Source organism: Bufo bufo, chromosome 2, assembly GCF_905171765.1.
Source record: "Bufo bufo chromosome 2, aBufBuf1.1, whole genome shotgun sequence".
Classification (NCBI taxonomy): domain Eukaryota; kingdom Metazoa; phylum Chordata; class Amphibia; order Anura; family Bufonidae; genus Bufo; species Bufo bufo.
In genome coordinates this window covers 830,597,538-830,615,096 of record NC_053390.1, presented here as the reverse complement: position 1 = coordinate 830,615,096, position 17,559 = coordinate 830,597,538, and the positions used below count along the sequence as shown (strand labels likewise).

Here is a 17,559-nt window from a genome sequence, read left to right as displayed (position 1 = left end):
CACCGAGGGCATCCAAACTACTCTCAGGCAGGAGCCCCAGAATCAGGGTGTGTCCTGAGGGAAGAAAGGAAGGTGCACCCTCTAGTCACTGCATGGTTCATGGGAGCACCAGAAGGAGGACTGATGCCATGAGCTATGAGTTCTACTACCACCATCATAGCCAACGCCACTCCCATCCTCCTCAAATCAGTCCCTGGTGGGTCATTGCACGCACACATATGATTATTGATGGCCATATCTTACAGTTTTAACAAGACTTGCTTGCCATCTAATGTGTATGAGGGTCTCCCGTTTCTCCCATGATGACAGATGTTGGGGGAGAGAAGGATTTGGCTGTTGGATCGCTACATGCAGGATCATTTTGCTATCAGGGGAGATAAGCTGCCACCAGAGGACTCTGGAAAGAGCAGAGGAGCCTGGAGGAAGACAGAGATGCCTGGAGCAGGATGAAGAAGTGAGGAGGAGGACAGGGGAATCTGGAGGAGGACAGGGGAGTCTGGAGGAGGACAGAAGGGGTCACAAGGAGGACAGAAGGGGTCACAAGGAGGACAGAAGGGGTCACAAGGAGGACAGAGGAGCCTAGAGGAAGAAAGAGGTGCATGGAGGAGGATGGAGAAATGTGGAAGAGGACATAGGTGTCTGGAGAGAACAGACGTGTTGGAGGAGGACAGAGGACTCTGGAGAGGACAGAGGTGTCTGGAGGAGAAGTAGGGGTCTAAAGAGGAGAGAAGTAGAAAAGACTGGAAAGGATAGAGGTAGGTGACAGAGGATACTGGAGGGAGCAGGGTGGTCTGGAGGGGACAGAGGTATCTGGAGAGAATAGGGTGGTCTGGCAGCAGCTTACGCTCCACCCTTTATTATGAACACATACAGGTGAGTGAAGAATAAATGTGTAATACCAAAAAATCTGGGCACTATGGTGGGCTACAACATACGCCACCCTATTAGACACATAAGAGCAATTGAACATAAACCTAACTTTTATAGACAAGGTGGAATTTAACCCTGTTTTCTGTTTATATATATTTTTAAATTTATTTTTTATGATCCATGTTATAAAGAGTCTCATCTCATGTTTTACAATTATTAACAGTAGACACTGTACTCTATTGTACTTTATTGTCCTTTAATATCTTGTAATTGATGTTAAAATATTAAAAACCTATTGAATGAAAGCAGAGTTGCGAGGAAAGGCTATTGGCCAAATGAGATTTCAGTCGACAGCTATCCGATGTTTATGCCTGGCGTGATGCTGTCTCTAAAAGACCAAAGGGATGCAGGTGCAATAAAGCAAATTGTGTGGAGAGACGAGCCGACCCCACGTCAACCTACAGGTGAAATTAGTGAAATGTTTATTTTAGAGGTGGGACGAATCCAATTTTTTTAGAATCCGAATTGGTTCTCGAATATATTGAAACTTTCGAATCTCGAATCCTGTACATAAGAATTGCGCAACACAACTTACTCCAACCACAAAGTCACTACTACTACTCCAACCCTCTCCTGACAGCATGCTCGGTGCTGTAGTTTCAAGAGGCTGAACTACGGACTTGCTATGAGATATAAAGCAGTTCAGTGAGTGCAATGAAAAACATAGGAGAACACAGAGCAGCGCACACAACTTACTGCGCTCACAAACACATCTCTGCAGAGCAGCAGCCAGCAGATAAGACTACGGAAGCCGCCAGAGAACCAACAACCTCAAGGACGGCGGCTGAAGAGGTTCAAACTGCGTCAGTTTGTCTCAACCTCCTCCTCCCTCTTTTGTGGGCGGAGAAAAAAAACTTGGCAGGAGAGCTGTGCAAACAAGTCCAGACAGTGTCACCCGCTGCCCGGGCACGGCAGAGGCGGCCACCCGGGACCCGAGGTGAGTGCGCTCCTCAGGCTGCTGTTATGCAGTGATTGCTTAGGGTTTTACTAGGGAAATACAGTGGCGGATCCAGAGCTTGGTCTCGGGAGGGGCACTTCCAGATTATTTTCTGTCCGCCGCCACAAAACAATGGTGCTTATAGAACAGACTCCACAGTGTAGCGGTATACTGTATATTGTGTGGCACAGTGTAGAGGTATACTGTATATTGTGGGGCACAGTGTAGAGGTATACTGTATATTGTGGGGCACAGTGTAGTGGTATACTGTATATTGTGTGGCACAGTGTAGAGGTATACTGTATATTGTGTGGCACAGTGTAGCGGTATACTGTATATTGTGTGGCACAGTGTAGAGGTATACTGTATATTGTGCGGCACAGTGTAGAGGTATACTGTATATTGTGTGGCACAGTGTAGAGGTATACTGTATGTTGTGTGGCACAGTGTAGAGGTATACTGTATATTGTGGGGCACAGTGTAGAGGTATACTGTATATTGTGGGGCACAGTGTAGCGGTATACTGTATATTGTGTGGCACGGTGTAGAGGTATACTGTATATTGTGTGGCACAGTGTAGAGGTATACTGTATATTGTGTGGCACAGTGTAGCGGTATACTGTATATTGTGTGGCACAGTGTAGAGGTATACTGTATATTGTGTGGCACAGTGTAGAGGTATACTGTATATTGTGTGGCACAGTGTAGAGGAATACTGTATATTGTGTGGCACAGTGTAGCGGTATACTGTATATTGTGTGGCACAGTGTAGAGGAATACTGTATATTGTGGGGCACAGTGTAGAGGTATACTGTATATTGTGTGGCACAGTGTAGAGGTATACTGTATATTGTGTGGCACAGTGTAGAGGAATACTGTATATTGTGTGGCACAGTGTAGCGGTATACTGTATATTGTGTGGCACAGTGTAGAGATATACTGTATATTGTGTGGCACAGTGTATACTATATGTGTATAACAAACATATATCATATGAAAGCTTGCAATTACTTGGCTTGGCCCTTGGGGATCTCGGACACCACTTCACCACTTTGGCCGGGGGCTCGGCGGAGCTGATGTGTTTTATCCTAATGAGAAAGATTTCATAATAATGATTTGGAGAAGGGGCAGTGGGGTCGCAGAGCAGGGAGAGGTTGGTGCGCTACTAGGGCGTCATACCATGGAGGAGTAATAAAGCCCACCATAATGCCCCCTCCCCCCCAGTAGAAATTATACTCCTTATAATGTGACAGTGCAAAAATTACCCCCTTGTAATGCCCCCAGTTGAGCTAATGTCCCCATAGTGCCCCAATAATGTGCCAGTATAAAATACCCCTATATAGTGCCCCCAGTAAATGCCCCCATAGTGCTTCTCTCCCCCCTTCCTCCTAGTGCCCCCCATAATGTACCAGTATAAAATGCCCCATATATAGTGCCCCAGGAGATGCCCTCAGTGTCCCCCATAATTTGCAAGTATAAAATACCCCTTCTTAGTGCCCCCCATAGATGACCCCATAGTACTCCTCTCTCCCCTTCCCCATAGTACCCATCATAATGTGTCCCAGTATAAAATGCTACTGTACAGAGCCCTCCATATAAAATACCCCTTCTTTCAGTAGATGCCCCTATAGTGCCCCCAATAATATGCCAGTAACAAGAGCCCCCATCATGTGCCAGTAATAAAAGCACCCCCATCATGTGCCAGTACTAAAAGCACCCCCATCATGTGCCAGTAATAAGAGCACCCCCCCATCATGTACCAGTAACAAGAGCCCCCCATCATGTGCCAGTAACAAAAGCCAAGTTCACGAATCCCGCAAAATTCGAGGGATTTGTGGATTTGTCGTCCCACCTCTAGTTTATTTGTATTTGGCGTGAGTCAAAATGCTGAAGCTTCACCTACATCTACTTATCACTAGTATAGGTGTCTACAAAAAGGATAATTACCAACCAACACAGTGCATCCTCCTGTCTGGATGGAGCAGCGCCTGCACTTAACCTCACGGTGTCTCTACTGACTTACCTGTCACGGTGACATTGAAATGCTGCTCCTCATGGTTTCCGATCCTTTCATTTTCCTGAGGCATTGTGATGAAGGTGTAGACATTGCTGTCCCCCTCCGTGAGGTTTTTCAGTATAAAGCTGCATTTTTCCTCATCGAACTGAAGCCGCATGGAGAATTGGAGACGAGGAGTCAATGTACGCTTATAATAGGATCCTATTTGTTTATTGTTAATTCGAAGCTCATACATGTTAGAAGGATCAAACGTGCAGCTAGTTGGTAACGTAACAGATGAGCCGGATGATACAGACAAGGTGGACGTCTTCATCTCACCGACATCACCTGGGGAAACAAATAAAATGTGAATCATAGATTAACGAGGCGGGAAAGTCCAACCAACATCATCGAAGTATGAAGCTAATACAATCCCCACCACATGTTGTATGTAGGACCCGGCAGAAGACCTACATCAAACCTCTTAGGTGCTCAGATTACTATGCTGCCCCCTCAGTGGACAACTAAATATACATATAGAGTATATATCACAGGCGGCAACTCTTTCTGATGGCGAGGAAACAGCTCCGTGTCCGCTCCAATCCCCTCACTGTAAGGCCTCATGTACACAAACATTGTCTGCATCTGATCCCCAATTTTTGTGGCTTGGATGCAGACTCATTTACTTCAATGGGGCCTCAAAAGATGGGCACAGCATACTGTCTCCTGTCCGCATCCGTATGTCCATTCCGTGGCCCTGCAAAGAATATAGAACATGTCCTATTATTGTCCGCATTATGGACATGGATAGGACTGTTCTGTTCTATTATGGGTCGGACGTTCCACGCATGGCCAGTATCCGTGTTTTGCAGATCGGCAATTTGCGGACCATAAAACAGGCAATGGTCATGTGCCTGAGCCCTAAGTGTGCCGCACACTGCAGTACAGTACCCATGTCTGCCGTGTAGTAAGGGGTTATCCAATGTTTGGCGACCATGAGGAATGACCTAGTCAGGGAGCAGCACAGATCACTGGTGGAGCCCAACACAGATCACTGGTGGAGCGCAACACAGCAGGAATCCCCAGCAGGCTAAAAGTAATTAACTAAGGAAATGTGAAAAAAAAATATATATATATATTTGTAGCACAGGAAACCTGTGAAACATATACTGCATGGCCACAGATAGGATTGATCACAGAGATCTCACTGCTTTAAGCCTCATTCACACATCAGTGATTGGAGCCAAAACCAGGACTGGAGCCTCCACAGACATAAGAACTGCACCTGTTCTGTGCATAGAGCCGCACCTGGTCTTGGCTCAAAATCACTGACCGAACACTGACGTGTGAATGAGGCCTTATCAGCACCTCAGAGACTGTGACAAGACCTCACACAACCACAATAAGCAACACTGGACATGTGAATGGACTCTACAGATAATGTGGTAGATGTCACCTGCAGTCCTATGTAACACCACAGATAACACAGTGATAACTCTCTGAGTACAGATAATGTAGTAGATGTCACCTGCAGTCCTATGTAACACCACAGATAACACAGTGATAACTCTCTGACTACAGATAATGTAGTAGATGTCATCTGCAGTCCTATGTAACACCACAGATAACACAGTGATAACTCTCTGACTACAGATAATGTAGTAGATGTCACCTGCAGTCCTATGTAACATCACAGATAACACAGTGATAACTCTGAGTACAGAAAATGTAGTAGATATCACCTGCAGTCCTATGTAAAACCACAGATAACACAGTGATAACTCACTGAGTACAGATAATGTAGTAGATGTCACCTGCAGTCCTATGTAACACCACAGATAACACAGTGATAACTCTCTGAGTACAGATAATGTAGTAGATATCACCTGCAGTCCTATGTAAAACCACAGATAACACAGTGATAACTCTCTGAGTACAGATAATGTAGTAGATGTCACCTGCAGTCCTATGTAACTCCACATATAACACAGTGACAACTCTCTGAGTACAGATAATATAGTAGATGTTACCTGCAGTCCTATGTAAGACAAGCTATAATAATACATGCAATGTAGATGGGCTGATCCTGCAGCCGGTACTCACACACTGTGGCGATCAGTAGTATCAGCAGAGCTCTCCCCATGTTGATCACTCTCGTGCTGTCTACGCTGTGACTTCTGTTCGCTCTCTCGGCCTCTTTTCTAAGCTTCATTCCCCGCCCCTGTCTGAGCACTGCCCCTTTCCTGATGGTGTGTACTGCCTTTTCTGTACCTGACTTCCATTCCTCGAGGAGAGAACATTCTATTGTGTTGAGTCATAAAGTTTGAGACGTTTCGTGTCCTCTTTTTGCTGCTGTGCGGCTTTTCTGAATGCACCTGTTATCCTGATATTTGCTGAGTGATATATTGTAGGGAAAATAGATCGCGCTGAAACGAAATGACTTTCCTTCGATTTGACCCCTTAAAATATTGCGTTGACGTGTGACTTTTTAGCAATAAGGACAAATTCATCTCAGGTCTTAGTCACATTGACATGGTGACAGCCCAGGTCGGAGAATTGCAGCGTCCTATCAGACAATCAAATCAAAGCCATTACAATGCAGACCTGAACATATGTAAAGTAAACTTCAAGGGGTTGAAGGCGTTGTGCAAGAACGCGGGGAAGGAGAATTGGTAAAGGGAAGATTACTTGCCCACTCCTCCTTCTCCCGGCCTGCGATGCTCCTCTGGGCTCCTGCGATGTCAACATCATTTTCGAGCACAACCACTTTAAGCACTCTGTTGTTTTGTCCTCCTGCAGGGTCAATACGTCCTGATCTTCAGAGCGGATAGGAACCTGTCACATTGAACAGGGTGTCTGAGCAGCAGGCAGGGTGTTATAGAGCAGGAGGAGCTGAGCAGATGGATGAATATAGTATTGTGGGAAGAGATTCAGTAGAACCTGGTTTTTATTCATTTAAGATCCTGCTCATTCTGGGCTTCGAAGTCGAAAAGTCGGCCAAATCAGTGACTGACAGCCTTCCCTCTATAACTGTGTATACAGAGAGAGCTGTCAGTCACTGATAGGACCACCTCCTGGACCGTGTATACAGAGAGAGCTGTCAGTCACTGATAGGACCACCTCCTGGACTGTGTATACAGAGAGAGCTGTCAGTCACTGATAGGACCACCTCCTGGACTGTGTATACAGAGAGAGCTGTCAGTCACTGATAGGACCACCTCCTGGACTGTGTATACAGAGAGAGCTGTCAATCACTGATAGGACCACCTCCTGGACTGTGTATACAGAGAGAGCTGTCAGTCACTGGTAGGACCACCTCCTGGACTGTGTATACAGAGAGAGCTGTCAGTCACTGATAGGACCACCTCCTGGACTGCGTATACAGAGAGAGCTGTCAGTCACTGATAGGACCACCTCCTGGACTGCGTATACAGAGAGAGCTGTCAGTCACTGATAGGACCACCTCCTGGACTGTGTATACAGAGAGAGCTGTCAGTCACTGATAGGACCACCTCCTGGACTGTGTATACAGAGAGAGCTGTCAGTCACTGATAGGACCACCTCCTGGACTGTGTATACAGAGAGAGCTGTCAGTCACTGATAGGACCACCTCCTGGACTGTGTATACAGAGAGAGCTGTCAGTCACTGATAGGACCACCTCCTGGACTGTGTATACAGAGAGAGCTGTCAGTCACTGATAGGTCCACCTCCTGGACTGTGTATACAGAGAAGGCTATCAGTCACTGATAGGACCACCTCCTGGACTGTGTATACAGAGAGAGCTGTCAGTCACTGATAGGACCACCTCCTGGACTGTGTATACAGAGAGAGCTGTCAGTCACTGATAGGACCACCTCCTGGACTGTGTATACAGAGAGAGCTGTCAGTCACTGGTAGGACCACCTCCTGGACTGTGTATACAGAGAGAGCTGTCAGTCACTGATAGGACCACCTCCTGGACTGCGTATACAGAGAGAGCTGTCAGTCACTGATAGGACCACCTCCTGGACTGCGTATACAGAGAGAGCTGTCAGTCACTGATAGGACCACCTCCTGGACTGTGTATACAGAGAGAGCTGTCAGTCACTGATAGGACCACCTCCTGGACTGTGTATACAGAGAGAGCTGTCAGTCACTGATAGGACCACCTCCTGGACTGTGTATACAGAGAGAGCTGTCAGTCACTGATAGGACCACCTCCTGGACTGTGTATACAGAAAGAGCTGTCAGTCACTGATAGGACACCTCCTGGACTGTGTATACAGAGAGAGCTGTCAGTCACTGATAGGACCACCTCCTGGACTGTGCATACAGAGAGAGCTGTCAGTCACTGATAGGACCACTGTCACGGGGTTCCGAAGGTGCACTCGGTCCCCCATCGCCCGCAGACCTGTTGCTTAGCTTTGGGAATTCCTAGGGCGGCTTTACTAGCTGGGTGGCTCCCTGCTCCTAAGTCTGCCTTGAGCGCCGAGCTGATCACTCGGTGCTCGACTGGTTGGTCTGTCGGTCATGTGACGCTGGCCACGTCACATGACCCTCACTCCCCACTATAAATACAGGCAGCCTGCTGGCTACAGGTTGCCTGTTAATTTCTAGGTTCCTGGCTATTTGTTGGACTGCTGAATACTCACCTGATCCTGTTCCTTGACCATCCTTTTGCCTGATCCTCCTGTACTGCGCATCCGTCCTGGTATTGTGACCTCGGCTCCCACCTGACTACTCTCTTAGGACTCCTCTTGTACTTCTCTGCTCTCCTGGTATTTGACCCCGGCTTCTCCTGACCATTCTTTGCTTAATCCTTTGTACTTTTTAGCTTTCCTGGTATTGACTCGGTCCGTTCACGTCCTGTTGTTTGTCTGTCTGTCATCCCTGCACTTATTCCAAGTTAGGGATTGCCGTCCAGTTGTCCCCTGTCATTAGGACTCGCGAGGCAAGTAGGCAGGGCCAGGGGTAAGGGTGGAGCGCAGTGGTCACTTCCCTTCCCCCCTGTGTGTGTGTGTACGCGACCGTTACAGATTAACAGGCCCAATAACCACTGTATTATGAATCCTCTGGTGACCCTGACTGACCATGTCTCTAATCTGACGCAGATGGTGCAGGAGTTAGGGGAAATACTCAGCTCTTTTGAGTTAGGGCAAGGCTCTTCCACTCCTCAGGCCTCCAGTCCGCATTTTGAGCCCCAGATTAAGCTCCCAGAAACCTTTTCTGGAGACCGGAAGAAGTTACTCTCTTTTAAGGAGAGTTGCAAACTTTACTTCCGTTTGCGCCCCGTGTCCTCTGGGCCCGAGAGTCAACGCGTGGGCATTATCATTTCCCGATTACAGGGTGATCCCCAGGACTGGGCGTTCTCTTTACCTGCTGGCGCCAGTTGTTTATATTCTGTGGAGGGGTTCTTTCAGGCCCTAGGTACCCTCTATGATGAACCAGACAGGGCTCTAGTAGCCGAGACGGCTCTAAAGGCACTGGTTCAGGGCAATTTACCAGCGGAGGATTATTGCACCCAATTCAGAAGGTGGTGTGTCCCCTCAGGATGGAACGAACCAGCCCTGAAGAGTCAGTTCAGGTCAGGTCTGTCTGATAAATTAAAGGATCTTCTGGTCAGTTATCAACTTCCAGAGACCTTAGAGGAGATGATGACCCTTGTTGTCCGACTTGACCGACGGGTTAGAGAGAGACGACAGGAACAACAGTTCTCTTCCCAGATGGTGGTCCAGCCAGAGGCCTATCCCAGAGACAATGCTGAGGTCTCCACCGAGGAACCCATGCAGGTTGGCATGACCCGAGGGAATCTTCGCCGCAGACGTGGAGAATGCTTTTACTGTGGAGATTCTGACCATTGGATCAACCAGTGTCCTAAGAAGGTCCTCTCTGTCAAGTCTCCTAAGGCAAGGCAACCTAAAGACCAGGTACACCCTGAATTTTCTAAATGTAAGCTTTCGGTACCCATTACAATTTCTCTGGGAGTAGATAAATGGCCGGGTAAGGCCTTTATTGATTCTGGCTCAGCGGCTAGCTTTATTGACTCTGAGTATGCTGTAAGATTGGGTATTCCTATGTTTGCCTTACCAACTCCTATCCATGTCATGGCTATTGATGCTACTCCTCTTATTGATGGTACGGTGAGCTTATGTACCTCAGAGATTTCTCTAACCGTTGGTGTGTGCCACTCAGAGAGATGTTCGCTTCTAGTCCTGGAGAACCTACTGAGGTGGTACTAGGGTTGCCTTGGCTCCGACTACATAACCCCACTATAGATTGGTCCAATGGGGAGTTGGTGAGATGGGGGCCTAAGTGTGACTCGTGCCTGTCCGTGGTACAGGCTGGGGTCTCAGTAAAGTCTGATACTTTACCCTCTGTTGTTAGAGAATATTCTGATGTATTCTCATCAGCAACCCCGGAGGTTCTACCCCCCCCCCATAGACCTTATGATTGTACTATAGAGTTAGTAGAGGGGGCCAAGTTTCCTAAAAGACGAATTTATAATCTTTCTATGCCCGAACGCAAGGCCATGGAAGATTATATTAAGGAGAGCCTTGGTAAAGGGCATATTAGACCTTCTGTCTCTCCTATGGGGGCGGGGTTTTTCTTCGTTAAGAAAAAAGATGGTGGTCTTAGGCCATGTATCGATTAAATAAAATCACTGTCCAGAATAGATACTCCCTCCCATTGATTCCGGATTTATTTAACCAGGTCCTGGGGGCAACCTGGTTTTCCAAAATTGACCTGAAAGGGGCATACAATCTAATCCGAATCAAGGAGGGAGACGAATGGAAGACGGCGTTCAATACTCCGGTAGGACAATTTGAATATCAGGTGATGCCTTTTGGACTCAGCAATGCCCCAGCTGTGTTCCAAAACTTCATGAATGACATTCTTAGGGAGTTCTTAGGTAAATTTGTTATTGTCTATCTTGACGACATTTTGATATTCTCTCCTGACTTCGAATCCCATGTGTCTCATGTTAGACAAGTATTAGAGGTGTGGAGGGAGAATCAGCTATCCGCTAATCAAGAGAAATGTGTCTTTGGTGTGCAGGAGATTCTGTTTCTAGGGCATGTTCTGACTCCTCACGCCTTCAAGATGGATCCTGGTAAGGTACTAGCAATTAAGGAATGGGTAAGACCTTCATCCTTAAAGGCCTTACAACGGTTCTTAGGTTTCGCCAATTACTATCGTAAATTTATTATGAATTTTTCCGTAATTGCTAAACCGTTGACCGACATTACTAAGAAAGGGGCGGATTTGGAGAATTGGTCTACTGGGGCCATTTCTTCATTTGAAAAATTAAAAAAGGCATTCAGTAGCGCTCCCATTCTGATCCAGCCTGATCAGGAGAAACCTTTTATTGTGGAGGTGGATGCGTCCAAGGACGGCGCAGGAGCAGTCCTTTCACAAGGTCCTGCTAGCCTCACTAATCTGAGACCATGTGCCTTCTTCTCCAGGAAATTCTCTCCCACGGAGAGAAACTACGACATAGGGAATAGGGAGCTGCTGGCCATTAAATGGGCATTTGAGGAGTGGAGGCATTTTCTGGAGGGGGCAAGGCATTGTGTAACTGTTGTCACTGACCATAAAAACCTTATGTTCCTCGAGTCTGCTAAGAGGTTGAATCCCCGTCAAGCCAGATGGGCTCTGTTTTTTACTCGTTTTGATTTTTCCATCACGTTCAGGCCGGGAAGTAAAAATGTGAAGGCGGACGCATTATCTCGGAGCTTCCAGGCTTTTCAACCTACTGAGGTACCACCTGAATCCATCCTACCAGCAAAAATCTTCTTAGCAGCTCTTACCCAGGATATCTCGGCTCGCATTAGGTCGGAACAACATCTGGCACCGGTATCCACCCCAACAGATAAGTTGTTTGTTCCCGTACAATTTCGTCTCCAGCTGTTGGGTGAGTGTCACGATTCTGCCTTTTGTGGACATCCGGGTGTTGAGGGCACTAAGGATCTGGTTTCTAGATCTTATTGGTGGCCCACTCTAACTAGGGATGTCAAGTCCTATGTGTCAGCCTGTGAGGTTTGTGCCAGGTCCAAGACACCTAGGACTCGCCCTGCTGGTAACCTACGACCCTTACCCATTCCCAGTAGACCCTGGTCCCATATCTCGATGGACTTTATAACTGACCTACCGCCGGCGGAGGGTAAGACTGTAGTGTGGGTAGTGGTGGATAGGTTTAGCAAGATGGTACATTTTATTCCCCTGTCTAAACTCCCGAATGCCAAAACCCTGGCGTCTATTTTTGTGAAAGAAATTGTTCGATTGCATGGTATCCCGGAAAATATTGTTTCTGACAGGGGTGTGCAGTTTGTGTCCAAATTCTGGAGGGCCTTCTGTCAAAAATGTAAAATTTCATTGTCTTTTTCCTCTGCCTACCACCCTGAGAGTAATGGGCAGACTGAACGCCTTAATCAGTCTGTCGAACAATTCTTGAGGTCGTATGTTGCTGATGACCAGCAATTATGGGTGAAATTTCTTCCATTGGCTGAATTTGCTTTGAATAACCGTGTCAATTCTTCTGCTGGGGTCTCCCCTTTCTTTTGTAACCATGGTTTCCATCCCCGTTTTCATTCTGGGTCGTCCGTCTCCTCCTCTAACCCTGAAGCGGATAAACTCTCCTCCGAACTGTGCACAGTTTGGGCCCGGGTTCAATCGAACCTAGAAAAGGCTCAATGTTCTCAGAAACTCAAGGCCGATAGGAGACGTTCAAGGGGGGTAAACTTTCAGGTTGGGGATAAAGTATGGTTGTCCTCCAAGAATCTATCTCTCAAGGTAACTTCTAAAAAATTTGCTCCTCGTTTTATTGGACCATATAAGATCACGGAAGTGATTAACCCGGTATCTTTTAGGTTGGAGCTGCCCGAGTCATTCCACATTCATAATGTGTTCCATAAATCTCTGCTTAAAAAATATTTTGAACCGGTAGTACCATCAAAAGCCTCACCTCCGCCGGTTCTTGTTAATGATGCTGTCGAGTATGTGGTGTCTAAAATAGTGGATGTCCGGAAGGTGCGTAATTCCTTGCAGTACCTGATTCACTGGAAGGGGTATGGACCTGAAGAGAGATCTTGGGTACCTGCCAGGGAGGTTCATGCTCCTAGACTTGTTCGTAAATTTCATTTAGAACACCCTGAAAAGCCATCGCCTGAAGTCTTGGGTCCGGTGGCCACTCGTAAAAGGGGGGGTACTGTCACGGGGTTCCGAAGGTGCACTCAGTCCCCCATCGCCCACAGACCTGTTGCTTAGCTTTGGGAATGAGGATCTGTGTTTGACCTCATTCCCAGGGCGGCTTTACTAGCTGGGTGGCTCCCTGCTCCTAAGTCTGCCTTGAGCGCCGAGCTGTTCACTCGGTGCTCGACTGGTTGGTCTGTCGGTCATGTGACGTTGGCCACGTCATATGACCCTCACTCCCCACTATAAATACAGGCAGCCTGCTGGCTACAGGTTGCCTGTTAATTTCTAGGTTCCTGGCTATTAGTTGGACTGCTGAATACTTACCTGATCCTGTTCCTTGACCATCCTTTTGCCTGATCCTCCTGTACTGCGCATACGTCCTGGTATTGTGACCTCGGCTCCCACCTGACTACTCTTTTAGAACTCCTCTTGTACTTCTCTGCTCTCCTGGTATTTGACCCCGGCTTCTCCTGACCATTCTTTGCTTAATCCTTTGTACTTTGTAGCTTTCCTGGTATTGACTCGGTCCGTTCAAGTCCTGTTGTTTGTCTGTCTGTCATCCCTGCACTAATTCCAAATTAGGGATTGCCGTCCAGTTGTCCCCTGTCATTAGGACTCGCGAGGCAAGTAGGCAGGGCCAGTGGTAAGGGTGGAGCGCAGTGGTCACTTCCCTTACCCCCTGTGTGTGTGTGTACGCGACCGTTACAACCACCTCCTGGACTGTGTATACAGAGAGAGTTGTCAGTCACTGATAGGACCACCTCCTAGACTGTGTATACAGAGAGAGATGTCAGTCACTGATAGGACCACCTTCTGGACTGTGTATACAGAGAGATCTGTCAGTCACTGATAGGACAACCACCTGCACCGTGTATACAGAGAGAGCTGTCAGTCACTGATAGGACCACCTCTTAGACTGTGTATACAGAGAGAGCTGTCAGTCACTGATAGGACACCTCCTGGACTGTGTATACAGAAAGAGCTGTCAGTCACTGATAGGACCACCTCCTGGACTCTGTATACAGAGAGAGCTGTCAGTCACTGATAGGACACCTCCTGGACTGTGTATACAGAAAGAGCTTTCAGTCACTGATAGGACCACCTCCTGGACTGTGTATACAGAGAGAGCTGTCAGTCACTGATAGGACCACCTCCTGGACTGTGTATACAGAGAGAGCTGTGAGTCACTGAAAGGACCACCTCCTGGACTGTGTATACAGAGAGAGCTGTCAGTCACTGATAGGAACACCTCCTGGACTGTGTATACAGAGAGAGCTGTCAGTCACTGATAGGACTACCTCCTGGACTGTGTATACAGAGAGAGCTGTCAGTCACTGATAGGACCACCTCCTGGACTGTGTATACAGATAGAACTGTCAGTCACTGATAGGACCACCTCCTGGACTGTGTATACAGAGAGAGCTGTCAGTCACTGATAGGACCACCTCCTGGACTCTGTATACAGAGAGAGCTGTCAGTCACTGATAGGACCACCTCCTGGACTGTGTATGCAGAGAGAGTTGTCAGTCACTGATAGGACAACCACCTGGAGGGTGTATACAGAGAGAGCTGTCAGTCACTGATAGGACCACCTCCTGGACTCTGTATACAGAGAGAGCTGTCAGTCACTGATAGGACCACCTCCTGGACTGTGTATGCAGAGAGAGTTGTCAGTCACTGATAGGACCACCTCCTGGACTGTGTATACAGAGAGCTGTCAGTCACTGATAGGACCACCTCCTGTACTGTGTATACAGAGAGCTGTCAGTCACTGATAGGACCACCTCCTGGACCGTGTATACAGAGAGAGCTGTCAGTCACTGATAGGACCACCTCCTGGACCGTGTATACAGAGAGAGCTGTCATTTACTGATAGGACCACCTCCTGGACTGTGTATACAGAGAGAGCTGTCAGTCAGTGATAGGACCACCTCCTGCACCGTGTATACAGAGAGAGCTGTCAGTCACTGATAGGACACCTCCTGGACTGTGTATACATAGAGAGCTGTCAGTCACTGATAGGACCACCTCCTGGACTCTGTATACAGAGAGAGCTGTCAGTCACTGATAGTACCACCACCTGGACTGTGTATACAGAGACGGCTAACAGTCACTGATAGGACCACCTCCTGGACTGTGTATACAGAGAGAGCTGTCAGTCACTGTTAGGACAACCTCCTGGACTGTGTATACAGAGAGAGCTGTCAGTCACTGATAGGACCACCTCCTGGACTGTGTATACAGAGAGAGCTGTCAGTCACTGATAGGACCACCTCCTGGACTGTGTTTACAGAGAGAGCTGTCAGTCACTGATCGGACCACCCCCTGGACCGTGTAAACAGAGAGAGCTGTCAGTCACTGATAGGACCACCTCCTGGACTGTGTATACAGAGAGAGCTGTCAGTCACTGATAGGACCACCTCCTGGACTGTGTATACAGAGAGAGCTGTCAGTCAGTGATAGGACCACCTCCTGCACCGTGTATACAGAGAGAGCTGTCAGTCACTGATAGGACACCTCCTGGACTGTGTATACATAGAGAGCTGTCAGTCACTGATAGGACCACATCCTGGACTCTGTATACAGAGAGAGCTGTCAGTCACTGATAGTACCACCACCTGGACTGTGTATACAGAGACGGCTAACAGTCACTGATAGGACCACCTCCTGGACTGTGTATACAGAGAGAGCTGTCAGTCACTGTTAGGACAACCTCCTGGACTGTGTATACAGAGAGAGCTGTCAGTCACTGATAGGACCACCTCCTGGACTGTGTATACAGAGAGAGCTGTCAGTCACTGATAGGACCACCTCCTGGACTGTGTTTACAGAGAGAGCTGTCAGTCACTGATCGGACCACCCCCTGGACCGTGTAAACAGAGAGAGCTGTCAGTCACTGATAGGACCACCTCCTGGACTGTGTATACAGAGAGAGCTGTCAGTCACTGTTAGGACCACCTCCTGGACTGTGTATACAGAGAAAGCTGTCAGTCACTGATAGGACCACCTCCTGGACTGTGTATACAGAGAGAGCTGTCAGTCACTGATAGGACCACCTCCTGGACTGTGTATACAAAGAGAGCTGTCAGTCACTGATAGGACCACCTCCTGGACTGTGTATACATAGAGAGCTGTCAGTCACTGATAGGACCACCTAATGGACTCTGTATACAGAGAGAGCTGTCAGTCACTGATAGGACCACCACCTGGACTGTGTATAAAGAGATTGCTGTCAGTCACTGATAGGACCACCTCCTGGACTGTGTATACAGAAATAGCTGTCAGTCACTGATAGGACCACCTCCTGGACTGTGTATACATAGAGAGCTGTCAGTCACTGATAGGACACCTCCTGGACTGTGTATACAGAGAGAGCTGTCAGTCACTGATAGGACACCTCCTGGACTGTGTATACATAGAGAGATGTCAGTCACTGATAGGACCACCTCCTGGACTCTGTATACAGAGAGAGCTGTCAGTCACTGATAGGACCACCACCTGGACTGTGTATACAGAGAAGGCTATCAGTCACTGATAGGACCACCTCCTGGACTGTGTATACAGAGAGCTGTCAGTCACTGATAGGACCACCTCCTGGACTGTGTATGCAGAGAGAGCTGTCAGTCACTGATAGGACCACCTCCTGGACTGTGTATACAGAGAGAGCTGTCAGTCACTGATAGGACACCTCCTAGACTGTGTATACAGAAAGAGCTGTCAGTCACTAATAGGACCACCTACTACACTGTGTATACAGAGAGAGCTGTCAGTCACTGATAGGACCACCTCCTGGACTGTGTATACAGAGAGAGCTGTCAGTCACTGATAGGACCACCTCCTGGACTGTGTATACAGAGAGAGCTGTCAGTCACAGATAGGACCACCTCCTGGACTGTTTATACAGAGAGAGCTGTCAGTCACTGATAGGACCACCTCCTGGACTGTGTATACAGAGAGAGCTGTCAGTCACTGATAGGACTACCTCCTGGACTGTGTATACAGAGAGAGCTGTCAGTCACTGATAGGACCACCTCCTGGACTGTGTATACAGAGAGAGCTGTCAGTCACTGATAGGACCACCTCCTGGACTGTGTATACAGAGAGAGCTGTCAGTCAATGATAGGACCACCTCCTGGACTGTGTATACAGAGAGAGCTGTCAGTCACTGATAGGACCACCTCCTGGACTGTGTATACAGAGAGAGCTGTCAGTCACTGATAGGACCACCTCCTGGACTGTGTATACAGAGAGAGCTGTCAGTCACTGATAGGACCACCTCCTGGACTGTGTATACAGAGAGAGCTGTCAGTCACTGATAGGACCACCTCCTGGACTGTGTATACAGAGAGAGCTGTCAGTCAATGATAGGACCACCTCCTGGACTGTGTATACAGAGAGAGCTGTCAGTCACTGATAGGACCACCTCCTGGACTGTGTATACAGAGAGAGATGTCAGTCACTGATAGGACCACCTCCTGGACTGTGTATACAGAGAGATCTGTCAGTCACTGATAGGACAACCAC

At 47.9% G+C, this 17,559-nt stretch overlaps 1 protein-coding gene across 5 annotated transcripts in view; it reads right to left on the bottom strand.

Annotated features, from left to right (window-relative positions):
• Positions 1–6,395, bottom strand: part of LOC120990516 — a 57,032-nt gene extending 50,637 nt beyond the window's left edge. For 4 of the 5 annotated variants that reach the window (XM_040419378.1, XM_040419379.1, XM_040419382.1 and 1 more), the window contains exons 1-2: positions 5,967–6,395; positions 3,891–4,211 (exon numbers count right to left, since the gene is read on the bottom strand). In XM_040419378.1, the coding sequence (XP_040275312.1) occupies positions 3,891–4,211; positions 5,967–6,075 (430 nt within the window). In that variant the 5' untranslated portion in view covers positions 6,076–6,395. The other variant, XM_040419380.1, reaches the window with a different exon arrangement.
• Between the last annotated feature and the right edge of the window lie 11,164 nt (positions 6,396–17,559).